A 20217-nucleotide genomic window follows, 5' to 3' on the forward strand; every position below is an offset into this window, starting at 1 on the left:
AAATGAAAAATAATAAGTGTTGGTGAGGATATGGAGAACTTGGTTATAGGAACTTGGTCATACATTGCTTATAGGAAGCTAAAATGATGCCACACGAAGGATCTTTGTGGTGATGGAAATACTGTGTCTTGACTGTATCTGTCAATATCCGGTTGTGATACTATAGTTTTGCAAAATGTTATTATTGGGGAAAACTGAGTAAAATATATAGAGAATCTCTATGTGTTATTTCTTATGATTGTATATGACTTTACAATTACCTAAAAATAAAAATTTTAAATCAAATTTTTAATAGAAAAAATGTTTTCAACCACATATAGGTCTGTTTTCTTTCCATATATCCGGCTACTTTCAATTATCCATTTGGTTCAAACTCCTTACTCTAGCCGCCTCCCTCTCAACAAATACCAGCAACAACAACTATTGGGTATGTGTTATGTGACAAAGAACTTTATGTACTAACTTTATGTGTAAGAACTTTTATGTATTAACTTATTTAATCCTTACAACAGATAAACTTTGAATTCTACTTTTCACAGGAAACAGCAGCCTCAGACACCACTTCCTCTACTTCATTCTCATCCATCCATGTATTTATATATATATTATTTTCACTATATATATATATATATATATATATATATATATATATATATAATTTCAGAGAGGAAGGGAGAGGGAGAAAGAGAGATAGAATCATCAATGATGAGAGAGACTCATTGATCAGCTGCCTCCTGCACGCCCCCTACTGGGGTTGGAGCCCACAACCTGGAATTGAACCCGGGACTCTTCAGTCCTCAGGCTAAACCACCTCTTTTTCTTCCTTTAAAATAATGAAAAGAAAGGCCCATTTCGCAGATTAAAGGCAATGCTTTCACTTAAGCACAGAATCTACCTCTTAGGATCCTAACTCCATCCAATATCCTCTTTCTTGTATTTTGAATCCCTACCTTTCTATTAGCTTTAACCTGTTCGAAAGCTTCCCCTAACCTTACAAATCCATCAACAATTCTCACTCCCCTTTTCGTAGCCACATTTCTTAAAACTTGTTCACATGTATTCTTTCTACTTCCGAAACTTTCATTCCGTTCAAAATCCACTACAAGTTGATTTCTGCTCCTACTCTTATGAAAGCCTGACCTCTTTCCAGCATTTCACACTACTACCTATTTCTTCATCTAAACTCTCTCTTCTTTGGGCTTCTCTGACATCACTACCCTGTGAGAGTTGAGGTAAGTGACACGGGTGACCTAAAAAGAGGGAAACAAAGTTATAATAAATAGGGCATGCTCATGACCAAGGGGGCAAAGGTGAGGAGATCGCTGCTTTTTGAGAGGGGAGTTGGGAGATTGAGGACAGAAAGGGCTACACTGGGCATTAAAACAAAGTGACCGTGACTTTCACCCTCTTTCCCCATCATTTTCACCCTCTTTGTACCCCTATCCTTTGAGTGTAACGGGGGGAGGGGGGGGTGCGGAGGTGGAGGGGAGGCCCGGCTGGGGCGCTGCGAGAAGGGCGGAGTGGAGGTGGATGAGGACGGAGTCGCCAGCGGAACCCGTGAGCCAGGCCGCGGTTGCAGCTCGGAGGGAGCACTGGGACGAACGCGAGCGCGCCTGGTTAGCGGCGCTTCCGGCCCCAGCCACGGCGCTAGCAACCTCTTGAAATACGCCGATGCGGTGCGTGAAACCCGGGCTGGAGCCGCCGCTGATCGAGGATCCTGAGATCGGCGCGGGATACCCTGGAGGCAGGCTGCTCAGAGGCTGGCGGAAGACTCCGCTCGCCGATAGCGCCGGGAGGAGACGCACACGGCCTGGCCGGTGTGTCCTTACCGCCATTCGTCCCCTGCCCGGCCCCTGGGCCAGCGGCGCTGAAAAATGGGCGGGGGCTTGGGGGCTCGGGAAATTCAGGTTAAATAATTTCTCTGCAGATCCGGTGCCGTTAAACCCTGAGAACCCACACTTTAAAAAAAAAAATGAAGAAATTAAGACTTAAAGAACTAGAGAGTCGCCTGCAACAAGTGGATGGATTCGAAAAGCCCAAGTTACTCCTAGAACAGTATCCCACCAGGCCACACATTGCAGGTAGGGCGGCTGGTGACCACGCCTTTGCTTCTCGGGTGGGTGAGTCCTGTCTGCTCACTCTATAATGAAATGAGGACAGTTATTTACATACAAAGAACGTCCAGAGGAAATCTGCTGAAAGATTACGTATCACGTTAGAGAGGACTTCCTTGACACCACAGCTAAAGACACCCCACACACAGATACACACGTTGCCATTTTACTGTTTGGCTTCTGCATGCCGTTAATACTGTCAGATATCTTTTTAATGTGTTTGTTTCTCTCATTACACTGTAAACTCCTCAAGGGCAAAGAATTGGGCTTTTTCACACAGTTCCCCGTGCCTGAAGAGTTTCTGATACTAGTTAGGAGCTCAGTAAATATTTGTAAAATAAGGATCAATTTCCTTCTGCAAGGAATTGTCAGCACAGATTCTATGCTATACTCTGTCCTAGAAATGAATACTAGAGCTGGCTAGCTGAAGGTCTTTTAACAAATCCAGAATAAGCGCTATATAACTATGAAGATGCATTTCAATTTTAAAAATGATCTGAGTGAGAATCAGTAGTGTTGCTTGATCTGAGAGACTGATACCAGTAATACAGGAAAAACCATTCATATTTAATAAATGTATTATCAAAGTCATTGGGGAGTCTTAGGAAAATTAATTTGTTGGCAACACCTGCAAGGAGGAAACTCATCCAGCTCCAACATGGTTTTGTTCTAAGCTGCCAGTGAATGTCAAGGAACTTAACTCCAACATACTGTCATAATTTCAACCAAATATTAAGACCAGTTCACTCAATTTAGCTAATGACTTATTTAATATCTCAGGTTATAGGGTTTCTAAGTGGAATTCAGCTTTTTAAAAGGCCAGTTGTAACATGCACATGGATGTGCTAATTCTTTACCAGCTGCAAAGTCACTAACACCTGCAGCTATAATCAGGACAGCACAGTCGGCCTGAGATGTCCCATAATTGTATTTTTGATAAAACTGGATCCTGGGGCATCAGTGATGGCCAGTAATCCTTGTAGGGTTCATATATCCATAGGGAGATATCAGTGATCTTACTCATGAGTAACCTTCAGCATATACCAGACCTTTGTGTATTTGAAATATCCCTTTCCAATCTCAGTAGCTTCTGCTCTACAGCTCAATAGTACTATCAGGTCTTCTTAGTACAGCGGTTCTCAACCTGTGGGTCGCGGGTCGAGACCCCTTTGGGGGTCGAACAACCCTTTCACAGGGGTCGCCTAAGATCATCGGAAAACACATATATAATTACATATTGTTTTTGTGATTAATCACTATGCTTTAATTATGTTCAATTTGTAACAATGAAAATACATCCTGCATATCAGATATTTACATTACGATTCATAACAGTAGCAAAATTACAGTTATGAAGTAGCAACGAAAATAATTTTATGGTTGGGGGTCACCACAACATGAGGAACTGTATTAAAGGGTCGCCGCATTAGGAAGGTTGAGAACCACTGTATTAATAGATTATGAATATATGTCTGTAAATCATAAATATATGTCTAAATATGTGAGTCTAAAAGCTGTATTGTGGGTTTAGTTTTTTCCTTTCCCATTCTAGTTTAAGCTTATGGTACCTGGTGACAAATTTGTTGCAAAAAAGTTCTGTGCCATTTTAATGTTAATGCGTGGTTCCTGGACTTACAGATTTCACAAATCAGTAAAATTTCAAAATAATTTTGGACACCGATATAGCATTGCCAAATTTATATATTAACAGGGAAAGATATTTTTAAAACCTATTTACTCTTCCCATCCTTTCATAAAAATATTTCAACATCAAAGATAACTGATATATGTGTGTGGATGGCAATGTTTTAAACAGGTTGAAGGGAAAAACATTGACCTTATTTTTCTCATTTACCTCAAAGTTTTGTCATTCTTGGCATTGTCAGCAGAGACTAATTTTGGGGAACCACTGATATGGGTTTTATTATTTTTGTGTGTGAGACTTTGTATTACATACCAAGGTATTATGCCTTATGTTCTAGGGTACCATTTGGGGGAGAACTAGATAATGAAATACAAATTGTTTTAAAGAGTCATTTGCACAAATTGGATTTTGGTCATCAACTTGCTTACTTATTCTCTAATGTTTTTTGATTTTTTTAGCATGTATGCTCTATACAATTCATAACACATATGATGACATTGAAAATAAAGTGGTTGCAGATCTAGGATGTGGTTGTGGAGTACTCAGCATCGGAACTGCAATGTTAGGAGCAGGGTAGGTCCAGTATATATTATTTGGTATGGGGTGGCTTTAATAAGCATAAATAGGATCAACTGGTTATATTTATGGGACTCTATAGTATAATGAGTTAATTTTGAACGAGCAGAACTAAAAAAAAATACAACAACAACAAAACCAGTAACACCAGCAGGCAGATGTCTCCCTTGTATACAAACCTGAGTTTCCAACCCCTGCCAGATTGGTAAATCATGCTGTTGAAAGGTAACACTCACTCTTTGCCAGTTGAGTTATGGTTTTTATTGTTATTGTTTTGACTTGGAAGCCATAAATAGTGGATCTTTGTCTATGTTTTGTATTTATAGGTTGTGTGTTGGATTTGACATAGATGAAGATGCATTGGAAATATTTAATAGGAATGTGGAAGAGTTTGAGTTAACAAATGTTGACATGGTTCAATGTGATGTGTGCTCATTAGCTAACAGAATGTCCAAGTCGTTTGATACAGTAATTATGAATCCTCCTTTTGGAACCAAAAATAATAAAGGTTAGTAACAAAACTCAGATATATTGGTTTTAAAAACCAGTTGCTTGTTGATTGTTTAGGTTAAGTGTTTTTATCACTCTACAGTAAATAAACCAATCTCTTATCTATAGTTATTACAATTTCAATTTGTTTAATGCATGGATAGGGAATTGAATTTTTTAATCTTTGTTTTCACAAATTTGTATTAAATGAAAAAAAATATTTTTATACTCCATCTGGTTTCAACAATGATTTACCTGCCCTTTATGAATGATTATGAATCCTATAAAGTATTTTATACTTTCACATAGAACCTCCTTTTTTCTTTTTCTTTTTTTGGTTAATCCTGGAGGATATTTTTTCCATTGATTTTAGAGAGATTGGAAGTGAGGGGGGGAGAAAGAGAAAACATCCATGTGAGGGACCCATATCAAATGGTTGCCTACCCCACGCACCCCAGCCTGGGTGGGGAATCTGCAACCCAGGTATGTGCCCTTGACTAGAATAGAACTCGAGACTCTTATTCTTGGGCCGAACCACTAACCCATGCCAGCCAAGGCTAGAACCCCATATATATATAATTTATTTTTTTATTTTATTTTTTTTTCCAGAGAGGAATGGAGAGGGAGAGATAAAAACATCAATGATGAGAATCACTTATCAGCGGCCTCCTGCACGCCCCCTACTGGGGAGTGAACCCGCAACCCGAGCATGTGCCCTTGACATGAATCAAACCCGGGACCTTTCAGTCCTCAGGCTGACTCTGTATCCACTGAGCCAAACCGGCTAGGGCTGGAACCTCTTTCAATAACAGTGACTCACTGTGGCTTTTTTTGTGTGAATGCTGTGCGCAAGGAGGGTAGGAAATCAGGAAGAGGAAAGGACATGCAGTTTTAAAAAGTCCTCCTTGCAACCCCCACCCCCACCTGATTCTAATTACTACTCTGTTCCTTTCTCCCTTTTTTGAAAGTTATTAATTTGGAATATGATACTAAAATTTTTACTTTATCCTTATTCAAATACGACATTATAGTTCTGGTTTTATTCTATCAACTTATAAGATATTTGGATGTTTTACTTATTTATACTCTGTCTTTTTGCAGAATTTGAAGTGGCTATTTTCATATTTATTAATACCTGGTATTAATTTAATCTTCTATTTTGATAACAGGTATATAATTTAAATTGGAGCTTTTTCTACTGTTAACAGGAACAGATATGGCATTTCTGAAGACTGCTTTGGAAATGGCAAGAACAGCAGTATATTCTTTACACAAATCCTCAACTAGAGAAGTAAGTTCAAATCATCATGATATTCTGTCATTTATTTTTGAAATCATGAGTGTTGTAAGGATTTGCTGTGAAATGTATTTACTGGTAAATAAATGTAAATATTAGACAAGGACCTGGGCATATGCTCCGACTAGGAATTGAACTGTGACCTCCTGGTCCATAGGTCCACACTCAACCACTGAGCAATACTGGCCAGGCAAGTCTGTATTCTTATACAGAAATTCTAGATTTCAAAAATGGGAAAATATACCCAAACTAGGATTATTTATTAAATTCAAGAAAAAACTACATGCACACACACAGTGTCAGTATTGTTTATAATGAAAATATTTCCCTAAAATTTAGGGAAAGTTAGTTTATCAACCAGCTTAACACTTGGGTTGCGGGTGAATTTCCCGCCAAAATATAAGATGGCGCGTTAAAATGCCTATATCTTTTGAAGTATGGGTTCGATTGAAATGAAATATTTGGTAATATGCAGTTACAATCGGCCCGAGTTTACACGTTTCCCGCACTCCACCGCAAATCTATATGAACCGAGTTTAAGACGGCTCCCGCGGAGTACGCGCAATTCACGCGAGCCGACTTAACATCATTGATGTTAATCATACTATCAACATGAATAAAATGCTTATACCAAATATTTTTTTTTCTTTTTTTTTTTTTTTAATATATTTTATTGATTTTTCACAGAGCAGAAGGGAGAGGGATAGAGAGTTAGAAACATCAATGAGAGAGGAACATCGATCAGCTGCCTCCTGCACACCTCCTACTGGGGATGTGCCCACAACCAAGGTACATGCCCTTGGCCGGAATTGAACCTGGGACCTTTCAGTCCACAGGCCGACGCTCTACCCAACGAGCCAAACCGGTTAGGGCTCCAAATATTAATATCTCTAAATTTCTAGCAAATTATGCACATAATTTATTTAGGGGATTATGGGCAACTTTTTTTCCATTTATGTTGAAATGTTGTGTATATTTTTAAAAATTCATAAAGCAATTTTTATAACCAAAAATTTTATGAAGTAGTTCAAGAATTTTAGATCTATGAGTAGTTAACATTTAGTACTTACTGTGTGCCAGGACAGTTCAAAGCACTTTTCATATTCCTCAACAATCAGATGAAAGATACCATTATTATCCTCATTTAACAGATGAAGAAACTGAGGCACAAAAAGAATGAGTAGCTCAGGGTTACAAAGCTGGTAAGTAGCAGAGCAGCAGTTCAGATGCAAGGCTGTGTGGTTCTAGAGACCATGTTCTTAACTACTATCCCCTACTGCCACTGACCATGTACATAGATCTCTGTTGAATGGTTTCCAGGATAGTTATATATTATTGATGAAATAATGCTGCAGAAACCATGGTTACGTTGTACACTTTGATGTTATTTCTTAAATAATAACTTTGTGACTTGGATTTTATTTAAATATGTAATTTGGCTCAGGTGGTTAAATATATTGAAATGGCTTGATTTTCTAAATGTGATCCAATCAATTGAAAAAAATTTAAGGATCTAAATTCTAATGAAGTTTTAAAAGCTTGAATTTTTTGAAAACTTAATACCAAGTATTAGTAAAAAGCAATTTAAAAATATTTACAAATCAGTTCACATTAACATGTTATTATGTTCAGCATATTCAAAAGAAAGCTGCAGAATGGAAAATCAAGATAGACATCATTGCAGGTAAGAGTTTTTAAGTTTCTCATAAAACAAATCTAAATTCTATCTAAGAAAGCCAAAATGCATTAGCCAAACCAGAATTTTTATACAGGTGCTAAGAAGATAGTGTAAATCACGTTTTTTAGTGTGGCACATGGGTAGTAAATAAAGGCAGGGTATCAATGTTTGTCTAAGACTGTCCCAATTTATGTATTGCATTTTACTGAAAACTTCTAATAGTACCCAAGTATTTGGTCACTCCAAGCTCAGACCCTTTATAGCTTCAGTGACTGAAAAGCTTGGGTTTAGAGTTGGTCAGACCTCAGTTTGAAATCCATTCATGGAAAATACCACCAGATTATGCCTGGATCGCCTTTTTTTAAAACTATTGCTGCCTTTTCTTTTTTATTTTAATATATATATTTTACTGATTTCAGAGAAGGGAGAGAGAGAAACATCAATGAGAGAGAATCATTGATTGGCTGATTCCTGCACACCCCCTACTGGGGATTGAGCCTGCAACCCAGGCATGTGTCCTTGACTGGAATCGAGCCAAACCAGCTAGGGCTGGATCACCTGTCTTTCAATTTTCTAATTGCCCCTGAAGTCAAATAACATGAAGCTTTTTTTCAGTAGGGGATAGAATATAACCATCCACACTGAGTAAATCATGCTTGGTACATTTTTATTAGTAAACTGAATATTCACAAACATTAAAATAGGGAAAGCATACAACTAGAAGCTAACTGTAATCCAAATAATTTTGAAAAGTCTGAAATAAGAGTACAATAAGGGGAAATGTTTTTACACGATAATAAACTATGAACTAGCACGATGGTGTTAACCATATAACTTGATCTATTACTGTTCTTAATATAATGTGTAAAAGGTCAGTCTATTATATTCAGTATTGTCATTCCTTATGTAACTTAAGTTATTGGAATATGCAACATGGAGCACCTTAGAACAATTCCAGTATAATACCAAACCAGAGCCTTGCTACTCCAAATGTAGTTTTAGATGATGACCATTGACATCCCTTGGGAGCTTGTTAGACTTGCAAAATTTCAGGCTCCACTCAGATCTACTGAATTATAACTTGCGCCTCAATGCACATTAAAATTTGAGAGCTGTGACCTATAGTTAGAATTTATGTTGTAAAATATGAAGGGATAGGTAGACTCATTGCCATCCCGCTAAAATGGATCAGTAGTAAGTTTGGAGGACCTACATTATACTTTAGAAAGGAATATGAAAAAGTTGGTTTTCATTTGAGAGCATAGTAGGAAAATACATGGCTACTTACTACCATTACTAAAATCCAGACAATAAAACTTAAATAGGTATGAGATTGCTATTGATTAGGAAACTAAAAATAGGAAGGTACTATCATTTTCATAGGATATACTTTTGTCCACTTGTTATGCTTCTAAACTCTTCCCTATAACCTCAAATTTTGGTATAAATTACCAAAATAGCAGAAATGCCAAACTCAACTTGCCATGGGTAACCTTGGGGATACATGGCAGTCCTTGGATACCAAGTTAAAGTGACAGGTCTAAAATCTTCAGTTTACCAGCATTTAGTGCTTTCTTAATTCGTGGGGTTTTTTTAGTCAAAGGTGGTTAAATGCTTGGAAATATAGTTTTTATCCTGAAGTGGCTTTTTTTTTTTATAGAGCTGAGATATGACCTGCCGGCATCATACAAATTTCATAAAAAGAAATCAGTAAGTCTCTTGAACTTTACAATTAAGTAATTAATTCTTATGTTATCAAGTTGCCTGAGTAAATACAGAAAGCCAGCCTGGGAGATAGATTATGGAACAGCCTATAATCCACAGCCAATACTCTAGTTTAAGATAAATTATTTCTCAAATACTTTGGACAGAAAAAGAAAAAATAAACTAAGTTTTTGCTCTTTTTATATAGTATACATTTTATTTGTTTGTACTAATACACTCTCATATTACAAAGGCAATTTAGTACAAGAATCTTTCTTTTGATATTTGAATCATCTGAATAACATACAACTGTACATTAAAAAAAAATCCTCATTTGGATAACAAAAAGACAAGCTAAACAATAAAAAATTTTCTTTTCTTACAGGTAGACATTGAAGTGGACCTAATTCGGTTTTCTTTTTAAAAGCCACCAAAGACAAATGCAGCTAAAAACCTAATTAAAATGAATACAAAATTTGTTTACTAAACTACTGGTCTCCGGCACCATTTTCTGTTTTCTGCTGTTTTGATGCAGGTTCTTCTTTGTCTGTTTCTTCTCTTGCTCTTTTTACTGGTCCTACACAATAACAGAATTAATTTTTATTAAGTTCATTGTAAGGATTACTCTATTTTAGTAAGGAGCACAATTACCAATGAGAAAAGGCTTTTCTTGTAGTACAGACCTTCTGCTCTCTAACCTTAACTTCCAAACATCCTTGTTATCCATTTGTAAAAACAGCACAACCAGGGTAAATTGCAATCCAATAATGCCACTCATACAGAAACTGAAAAACCACATCACTGTTCTCTCCCACAAATAATTTCTCATGTAAGTACCAAAGGACTTAGAAAAACTTACCAGATGCACCATTTTCTTCATGTTCATCATCACTATCAAATTTAGTTTTCTTGCCCTGGAACTGTACTTTTCCTTTAGCAGACCCAGTCTGGGCAACTTTATTTCCCTTTCCTTTTCCTTTAAATTTGCGACCTAAAGAGGCGATTGAGAAATCAGTGAAGAAATGTTTTAAATATCTTGTCACTGTCTTTGAACACCTATTATACTTTTTACTCAAGCAAATGAGTAAATATCCAAACTCTCAGAAAAAAATAAGAATAACCTTTTGACTTCCATTTGCTGAGGGATTCTTGTTGATCGTCTATGATTTTTTTCAATGCTTCTTTTTCCACATCTCCATCTAGTACTTCCCATGTCACTTCTTTGTTCTTTAATTGAAGGTTACCATTATTTGCATCTTTGGCTTTATCCAGTGCTTCCTTAGCTTTTTCTTTAAATAGAATTATTCCCTACATCAAAGACAAAAAGCCACACCCTTAAGTTTTTAGTCTCACAGTTAATACCTTCAAAGTAAGTTTTCCTAGCCTGCAAAATCTCCCATGCCATTACCAGTTTCAATGAATTTTAGTAAACATCAGGAAGATACTACAAAACTTGCAGTCACTGATCCAACAATTATTTACAGCATAACAGAAAATATCAGGTATTGCCCGGCCAATATGGCTCAGTGGTTGAAAGTAGACTCATGCACCAGATCACTGGTTCGATTCCCAGTCAGGGCACTTGCCCAGATTGCAGGCTCCATCCCCAGTAGGGGGCGTGCAGGAGGCAGCTGATCAATATGTCTCTCCCCATTCCCCTTTCTCTAAAAATCAATAAAAATATATTTTTTAAACAAAATACAGGTATCACATGGAGTCAAAGCAATAACAAAATGGACAAGTAATTAAAGAGAAGCTATTTGCATAAGCAATGATTCTACTAATGATTTCATCTAAACGATAAATTTCTGTGGATTTTTCAACATTGGCATAAAAGCATATGAATGAATGTTTCCAAACCTCTTTTGCTCCTCTGACAAAGTCTATCCATTTTATTTCACCATGATTTGAGAAAAGGATGTGCAAATCTTCTCTACAGGTCTGATCATCTAGGTCCCCTGAAAATTTCAACAAGCAGCCAATCTTTTCTTCTAGAGATTTCTATAAAAACAAGGCAATAAAAGTTTCTTAAAAACAACCCCAAATTTAAAGATAAAAAAAGCAACCCCAAATCAGAAATAGCTTACACCACTCTCTACCTATACAAGGAAAAGACTAGAAACTAAAATGCTATTTTTAAGTACTTTAATAGTTGGTACATTTCATCCGCTGTTCTACAATGGCTTTTGATTTAACTAATTTCTCCAACAAGTAATATTTAATTAGTTACATATTTTAGTTATATAATTCTGTTTATTAAATCATCTCTGGATAAATAATAATTTTAGCCAATAGTACTTGGCTATTACTTTAGTGTAATGTCAACTACAGATTTGCTTAGATATCAGTAATATATACTTACCATTTCAGCATTTTCTGCTAACTTTCGTTTTTCTTCTTGCTCTCTACAAATAAAAATATAATTAGAATTTTCCACTTACTATATGAGAAAATTAAATCATGGTAAAGATAACCTTGATCGTGATCACTAAACTTAACCAAAGCCAGTCCTTAGAATTTCTGATTGTCTAATGCTAGCACACACAATGTGACCCCCAGATTATCAAGGCAGTTTAAGACCCCAATGTTTCATGAGCAAAAGGTAAGTAAGCCTATTGCTACTCATTTTAAAGCTCATCATCAGCCCCATTTCCCAGAACCACTCTCTACCTTTGAAAAGATTTAAGGAATTAAAATGTTCTATTAGCTCTATTTACTTACTTTTTAGCTCGTAATTTAGCTTCCACTTTATTTTGCTTTCTTTCTTCATTTTTCTTTGCAAAGTAATCTTCCCTAAAGGACACAAAATATAGAGGCTAAATTCATGAGAACAAAGATTTCAAATTATTTTTAATTATTTAAGACATGGCATAGGAATGTTACTTTTTTTCCCATCAACATAATTACCTAAAAATTCAAAAGATATCAAGGAAGTTACTCTTACATTTTTTAAATAACAGATTTACTAAGAATTAATTCACCGTTTTAAAGTGTATAGTTCAATGCCTTTTAATATATTTAGGTTGTACAACCATCACTATTATCTAATTTCAAAACATTTTCATGACCCCCAAAAGAAATCCCATATCCATTAACAATCTCATATTGGTTTTCATTTATTATTCATGTATTTTTTACGGTATATTTTTTATTGATTTCAGAGAGGAAGGGATAGAAACATAGATGAGAGAGAATCATTGGTTGGTTGCCTCCTACATGCCCCACACTGGGGACGGAGCCGGCAACCCAGGCCATGTGCCACTGACTGGAAACCCAGGACCCTTGAGTCCACAGGCTGACACTCTATATAGTGAGCCAAACCAGCTAGGGCTCATTCATGTTTTTTTAAAAGTAAACTAGAAGTTATGTAAGTTTCAGAGTTTTCTAGTGTTCATTTCACAAAAGGAGAAAATTCTAAAATCCCTCAAAGACCCAAGAATAAGAACAATTATAAAAATCACATTAAAAAATATTTCTTGAGGGGTCCTGGCCAGGTGGCTCGGTTGGAGCGTCATCCTGTATACCAAAGGGTAGTGGGTTCAATTCCTATCAGGGAAAATACCTAAGTTTTAGGTTCAATCCCTGGTCAGAGCACATATGGGAGGCAACACACAGATGCTATCTCTCACATCGATGTCCACCCCGACCCCCCAGTCTAATCAGTAAAAACATATCCTTGGGCCCCTAATTATAGATACTTCTCTCAATATGCCTCCCAGTTTTTGAGTTCAAACTGTACAATACTATTCAAAACTGAAGACTATTAGGTGTCAGTTCTTTATTCTGCTCACTGTGATACTATAGAGAAATTATTCTTCATTACTGCTCAGCAAAATCATTGTATATGCTTAATCATCACTTATTTTTTTTCCAGCTTCCTTGCATTATAGTGTCTGTTACTGGTTTTTAAGAGCTGATTATGAAAATTTTAGATACAAAATAAGTCATAAAGATGTTAACCATTTCTCATGCACTGCAAATGAAATACCATATTTTTTTGTTATTATTTTACTCTGTTTTACTTTTTGGTTGTATCAAACTTGTGTATTAAATATAATCATGTTCTGTTTAAAAACCAACAAACATATCGTCGGGTGAAGTTTAAAAAAGAAAAAACACTTTTGAGAATATAACACTGAGCATGATTCATCATAGTGCATCTCTAAGTCCAGTTTAGTACACAGCATATTTAGAATACTATGTTGTAGAGAGCGCCTGGGAAGGCACATGAGCTGATTGTTGGCTGAGTCCAGGGCATCGGCAGAGCCACGTCCTGGAAACATACCTTGCCTGAGGCAGGTATGTTGTCGGCCTAACCTTTAGCTCAGGCGCCAGGGGGTGGGTTTCATTAAGTTCAGCCCGGTGCCAGGAATGGACTCAGCCAGGAGTGACAATTACAAAGGAGCCACAAGAATGAAGAATTGCAGCTTGATCCTTAACCATGATTTCACATAATTTCCTTTGTCTTAAACTCCAGTAAAACTTTCTGGTAACATGCTGTATTATAATAAATGTGCTGCACCAGCTCTGGGTCACTGTCTCTTCATTGGAGGGCAGCGTCCGACCTGGTCCCAGTTTTCTATACTGTCTCTGTGTCTGTCTCTTTCTTTTTTTCAATCCCCTGTTGCCCCTACACAGGACTAGTCCACTCTCTAGCTGTGCTGGTCGCGGTAAAGAGAGAAAAATTATACTATGTAATGCAAAAGCAGGAGACAATGGTCCTCCATTTAACTTTATCATGCAAATGCTCTGGTTTGTCCAAGTTTTTAGACACACAGTAAAAAATGTGATCCAAATCCTTTGTACTATATAAAATACAGGCATATAGACTATGAGAAGAACAGATAAAAATTGTACAGTGATTTATTCTCTAACACCATAAGCCCAAACTTCAGTATCCAGCCTGATTATGAATTTTAGATGCAAAATAAGTTCTAAAACTTAGCCTCATTTACTAGTTGCTAACAGAGAAGAGGTATTAATAAACATTTCTATGTACTCTCAAAGGGTTAAGTTTCCACTAAACAAATTTCAAGCATTTCTCAAAGAATCCTATAGATACCAAAACTACTGGACTTATAGAGGAGGCTATTCCATATTCCTTACCCCAGTGTGTCAATTCCACATAACTAAGTGGCCAGAAGAAACATCAGCAAAAAGACTTACTTGAAAAGTATTAGCAGATCTGTGTCTTTGTATTTTTGTCCAGGGGTCTCCACAAACTTTTTAGCAGATTCAATGCTATCAAATACAGCAAATATTGATCCCTTTTAAAAGGGGGAGAAAAATTTTTTTTTAGTTATGTCCCATATATTTTTCAACTAGAAAAAGTCTGTTACATCATACAACCATACCTTAAATGCTTTATGCAATGTTCTTCTCATCTGAATATTTAGTACTTGACCTTTATCTTCTAACCATTCTTTTATGTCATCAAGGGTTGCATCAGTAGGGAAGCCTTTCTGTGAGTAGGAAGAAATGTACAAATGACTTCTCAGGTAAACTATGATCCAGAAATTCTGAATCCTTTTGTCTTGAAATGAAGTCAGGATATCCATCTATCCCTCCCTCCCTCAAATGTTTGACAGCTCTGGTTAAGAGCTATTGCTATCTAGTACAATAAAAGTGACTCTTTTATCTGGGATTCAATTCAAAATAATCCAGTTGTTGTAAAAAAAAATAATAATCCAGTTGGAACAGGGACAGGACAAGATTAATCAGGTATTAACTGTTACAACTGGAAAATTATACATTATATATCCAATCTACTCTTGTATGTCTGAAATTTTCCAGAATAAAAAATACTTAAAAATTAATATACTAAAAAAAAATTGCTATCAAGTTTAGCTGATGACAAGTAAGAACAAGTGATATGCACTGGGTTGTTTATATGCTAAATATTTTATCCAATGGTATATGAGTTTTTCATTTGATTCTCACAACACTTCTATAAGGTAAAAATATTATCCCCATTTATAAAGATAAGGCTTAAAGAGATTAAGAAAATATAGTAGGTGGTGAGGGACATATAATAAGTAGTGAAGCTATGATCCCTGAGCCCTTATTCTCACCAACTCTATCATCCACTCTTTCTAAATAAATAAGTTATAATTAATTGCATTAAAGGCCCACTCACAATATAAACAGATCTGTTTTTTACGTCATTTTTATACTCATCAGTCACTTCAGGGAGGGGTTTGTTTGGAGATCTTCTGATTTTGGTTTTATCTTCACTTATTTCCATGAGTTCTGCCTTTGATTTGCTCAATGCTTCTACTATGACATTAAAGTCTGTTGTTAGACGGTTTAACCTGAAGAATATGTGTAAAAACATTGTAAGACTTAGTGCTAGCACTTGTTAACAGAAAATCTAAAGATGGTTTTTAAAAAAGGTTTTTACCTATTAAATTTTATCATTATTTCCAAAGGTACCCAGCCTTCATCCAGTTTGATTTGTTCCTTTAAAAATTTGTCCCGTGGCAAATTGAAATCACCAAAATAATACTGCAAAATAATTACAATATATTTCAGATCATTGTATAATACTCCAACTCTGGAGGGTTTTTATTTTAATTACTATCACATCACTAAGTTATATTCTTTAAAAATACATGTCATGCCCTGGCCAGTATTGTTCGTTTGGTTGCGTGTCGTCCCATGCACCAAAAGGTCACCAGTTCTATTCCCAGTTATGGCACATGCCTGGATTCAGGCTTGACCCCCAGTGGGGGGGTGTGCAGGAGGCAGGAAATCAATGTTTCTCTTTCTTCTCTCTCCCCTCCTCATTCTTCCTCTCTCTCTAAAATCAGTAAAAACATATTTTAAAAAATACATGTCAGAATTTAAGCGGCAATATTTCCTCCTAAAGATACCATAATTAAATATTTATAATACAAATTTAACAAAAAGGTAAAACTAAAAATTAAAAATTGATTAAACAATGTAATTAACAGATAGGTCAACAACAAATAAAAACATACCTAAGGATTTAGTATATAAAAAAACCTCTTGCTTCAAATCAGTGTGCAAAGAATAAATTTAAAACCTGGAATAAACTGGTAAATCACTCTAATTTTTAAAAGTTAAAAGTGTATATCTAATTTAAGTATAAAAGCACCCTTTCTCAGTATAAAAACAAGAAAAAACTATACATGAAAAGGCCCAAGTATGACTACTTGGGATGCCAAAAATAAGACAAACACATAAGTCTATTAATAATTCTTAGGAATCAAGGGTCTGGAAGAAAAAACCCCAGGAAACACCGATAAAAAAATGAATAAAGGACATTAAAAAAATTACTAAAACTAAACATGTACTATAAGTTCAATTCATTATTAATCAAAGAAATATAAATTAATCAAATAGCATTTTTCACCTGACAAATTGGCCAAAATTCTAAAAAGTACACCTAATATTGTCCTGAATACAGAGAAATGGTCATGCAGGCAGAGATGTAAATCGGCCTTAATTATTGAAAGTTTTTAAAAAATGTGTATAACCTTTAAATCAGTAAACATGTTTATTAATTTATATGTAAAGATATCATGATAAAACTGTTATAGCTAAAATACTGGAAATACCCTACATATCAAACAGGGAATGGGGTATATTGCACCCCATGTTTGGTGGAGGAAAGGGAAGGAATTAAAAACTATGTTAGTGTCAGCACTGACCAAAGTGTAAAAGTGTATTCACTGGGCTTTAACCTCAATTACCTCAGGAGGGTGGGATCTGAGAGGTGACAGAGTATAGAAGGGACATCATTAATGTTTCCTATGTGCTTCTTTGTATTATTCTAAATATTAACACAAAATAATTTATAATTTTCTTCACAATTAAAGAAATTAGTACGAAATATTGCAATATAGGAAATTTTAAATGACAAAGAAGTAAAACTTAAAACACACCAAATAATATGAAGTTTTTCTGTAAAAACATAAAATAGAAACTAAAACATTACCCACAGCAGCCATTATTGTAAAGCTTCAACTTACAAATACAAAAGCTTAAAAAAATGCTAGGTGGACTCTGCAAACAAATATTCTGTTAAAAGTTACAACCGCCGAGAACTATCTGGGCAGGAATAACAACTAAGATCCTCACAGATATAAAGTGCTAGTTAACAGGGAAGGTACTTCACAAAGAATGATGCTACTCAGTAAGTGCCAGGCACTCTGCTGTACGTTTTCCATCTTATTACATGTAACCCTCACAGCCACCTTACAAGGAAAGTGCTATTATCCGCACTTTATAGACTAGGAAACTAAAGAAAAAAGGTAAGTAACATTAGTCTACAATGTTATCTTTTGAAATGCCTGCAGTCTTCGGGTTTCATGAACTGGCTCCACCAATATAAAACAGTTGTACTATTATATGTACAACTGATTCCAAGAATCAAAGACAAGCCAAATACTGGATAATGGGTCAGTATATGACCGAAATTAAATGTTCTTTCTGTATTTGTTCTGAGGCCCTAAATTTCCTTTCAAAGGGCTCGTTTCCACAGTTGAATAGTACAAGGATCATACCTCAATTTGATGACAGATTTTGGCCTCCAGGGCAGCCATTTTTTCATCACCATTTTCAGCCATTGTGGCCACCTGTAAATTTTCCCGAATTGGTATTACTGTTGTTTTTTTAGCACAAAACTCAAGGTCAGAAAAAGAATGTTTTAAAATTACCAATATCCCACTGTTTTCTTTAAAAAGAAGTGAGTAATTTTTAGTTCCTCTACTCCATTCTCAAATTTCAACAAAAGAAAACTCTGGAATGAGTGGTGGGAAAGTGAAAAGGTGCACACCCCTTTCAGTAAGTGAATCACTGCTCCATCTTCTGTAACAAAGCAAGTGGTTATCTTCCTTATGGATCTCGGCCCCACTTGTTTGCTGTGGGTCAAATTCCTTTTAAAACTAGTCACAGTCTGACTTACTGAAACCTTTACCAGCAAAGATCAAGTATCATAACTTCAGGTGAAAAAAAGATCACCTATTATTGCCAGGGCCCAACTCGATGCTGCCCATGAAGCAGCCGACGAAATGACAGCGTGAGGGCCTGCAGAGCTGGGGTACAGCGCGCCTTCTCATTCTCTCATCACTGATCGGATAACTAACCAGTCTCTGGCTTAGCAGAGCAGGGGAGAATGAGGCTGTGAGGTTGGTGTGCGAGGGACACAAAACCACGGCTCCTCGCTTGGAGCTGCTGGCCTCCGGTGCGCCGTGAAGCCGTCCGGTCATCCGCACGGTGCGGAAGTGTCTCTGCCCTTAGCCGAGCCCCTCATGGCACGGTCCTCGGAGGCCGGGCGCGGGCACTGCAATTGCTCCCCAGTAACCTGGATGGATGCACACTGCCAGCCCTGGCAACAGGGCTTTATCCGGTGCGCATTCCACTACCAAGTCTGCTCAACCATATGCACTGGTTGGCCGACCGCAGTCTACATCCCTAAGTTATTACCATGACTTAGGGCCCTTAGAAAACAAAGGGGGGGGGGGGGGGTAAAGAATGATCTAGGCCCCACCAGACTTCTCAGCCGACCCAATTTTGGAACTTCGCTTCATCACAGTCCTCCACAGAATGTAAACAAGACGTGAGATATTAGCCACAGCTAACATTTCGCACAGAAGCCTTGTTGTGAGTGAGTGAAGACCCTAGAAACCCGAGAGTTCCGCCAGCGGAACACCTACAGCCCCGATCCCCGGGCCTCCCTCGGTCCCACAGGATCCCAGGAGCCCCGCGGAGTCCCGCCGCGCCAACCCTCGCCCCGGGAACTGACAGAGGGGCCCCCACGCCCGTCCGAGGCGCCGCCGCAAGGCCGCGAAAGCAGGACACTTTAAAGACGCAGCGGGGAGGCGGGCAGCTTCTGTCCAAAGACCCCGCCACGGACCCGTCCCAAAGCAGCCCTGGCTCGCTCGGCTCCCAACCTCTTGTTTGTGCGCAGAACCCCCGGCTCCGCATTCCCCTCAGGGGCCCTCTCCCCTCCCGGACCAGCGCGCCGCCTCCGGCCGCGGCCCACGCGGCCCAGGACCCCAGCCTGAGGAAGGAGAGAAGCCGAGGCGCCCAGCATGAGGCAGCAAAGAAAGGGAAGGCGCCGCGGTGCACCACGCAAAGCGGGGCCTCTGGTCCCTCCTCGTTAGCCCCGGGAGTTGCTCACCTGTAAGGTCCCGGTCCCGCAGAGCCGGGCCACACGATCACTGAGAACGCCTCGCCGCCGCGGCGTCGCCTCTTCTAACGCGCGCGCAAAGAAGATGGGGACTGTCCCGGCAGCCCTTGCGCCGAGTGCGAGCGGCCACGGCAGCGCGGCTACGGCGGCGCAGAGGCTGGCGGGCGCCGGCGCGGCGTGATGATGCGGCTGTAGTCCCGCCCCTACTCCTCTGCCCTCCCCAGGAAATTGGGTTGCAGTGTCCGGCAGAGTGATAGAGGATGTTAGTGTAAATATTTGTTTTCAAGTGTTTGTGTTTGAGTGAGTGAGAGAGAGAGAGAGAGAGAGAGAGAGAGAGAGAAATATTATTTGTTGATCCATTTACAGCATTGATGCATTCCTTGGTTGCTTCTTGTATGTGCCTGGGAATCGAACCCAGAAACCTTGGCGTATCAGATGCTCTAACCAACTGAGCTACCTGGCCAGGGCAGTACAGTCATTTTAGAAAGCAACTTGGTAATATCTGCTAAAGTTTAAAATGTGTATAGCAGACGACCCCAAATCCACTCCTAATAATAT

General features: G+C 37.9%; 2 protein-coding genes across 3 annotated transcripts; one reads left to right on the forward strand and one right to left on the reverse strand.

The window, feature by feature from the left end:
• The first annotated feature begins 1619 nt into the window (after nt 1-1619).
• Nucleotides 1620-14027, forward strand: METTL5 (methyltransferase 5, N6-adenosine). Its single transcript, XM_070422784.1, has 8 exons — nt 1620-1817; nt 1928-2081; nt 4218-4332; nt 4662-4843; nt 6033-6115; nt 7754-7805; nt 9460-9509; nt 9889-14027. Exons 2-8 carry the CDS (start codon nt 1973-1975, stop codon nt 9925-9927), a joined length of 630 nt encoding a protein of 209 aa, XP_070278885.1. The 5' UTR covers nt 1620-1817; nt 1928-1972; the 3' UTR covers nt 9928-14027.
• Nucleotides 8450-19757, reverse strand: SSB (small RNA binding exonuclease protection factor La). Of its 2 annotated transcripts, XM_070422782.1 has the most exons (12): nt 19651-19757; nt 18032-18103; nt 15904-16007; nt 15640-15814; nt 14858-14965; nt 14670-14770; nt 12225-12296; nt 11866-11908; nt 11364-11504; nt 10625-10811; nt 10363-10494; nt 8450-10080 (listed from the first exon to the last, which is right to left on the reverse strand). In XM_070422782.1, the coding sequence occupies exons 2-12, from the start codon at nt 18092-18094 to the stop codon at nt 9992-9994; spliced, it is 1215 nt and encodes a 404-aa protein (XP_070278883.1). In that variant the 5' UTR covers nt 18095-18103; nt 19651-19757; the 3' UTR covers nt 8450-9991. The 2 variants fall into 2 exon arrangements, with proteins under 2 accessions (XP_070278883.1, XP_070278884.1); XM_070422783.1 differs by lacking the exon at nt 15904-16007 and having other exon boundaries at nt 19651-19756.
• Nucleotides 19758-20217: the final 460 nt, after the last annotated feature.

Source organism: Myotis yumanensis, unplaced genomic scaffold (assembly GCF_028538775.1).
Source record: "Myotis yumanensis isolate MYYU_CA2020_CCGP unplaced genomic scaffold, mMyoYum1.0.hap1 SCAF_8, whole genome shotgun sequence".
Lineage (NCBI taxonomy): Eukaryota > Metazoa > Chordata > Mammalia > Chiroptera > Vespertilionidae > Myotis > Myotis yumanensis.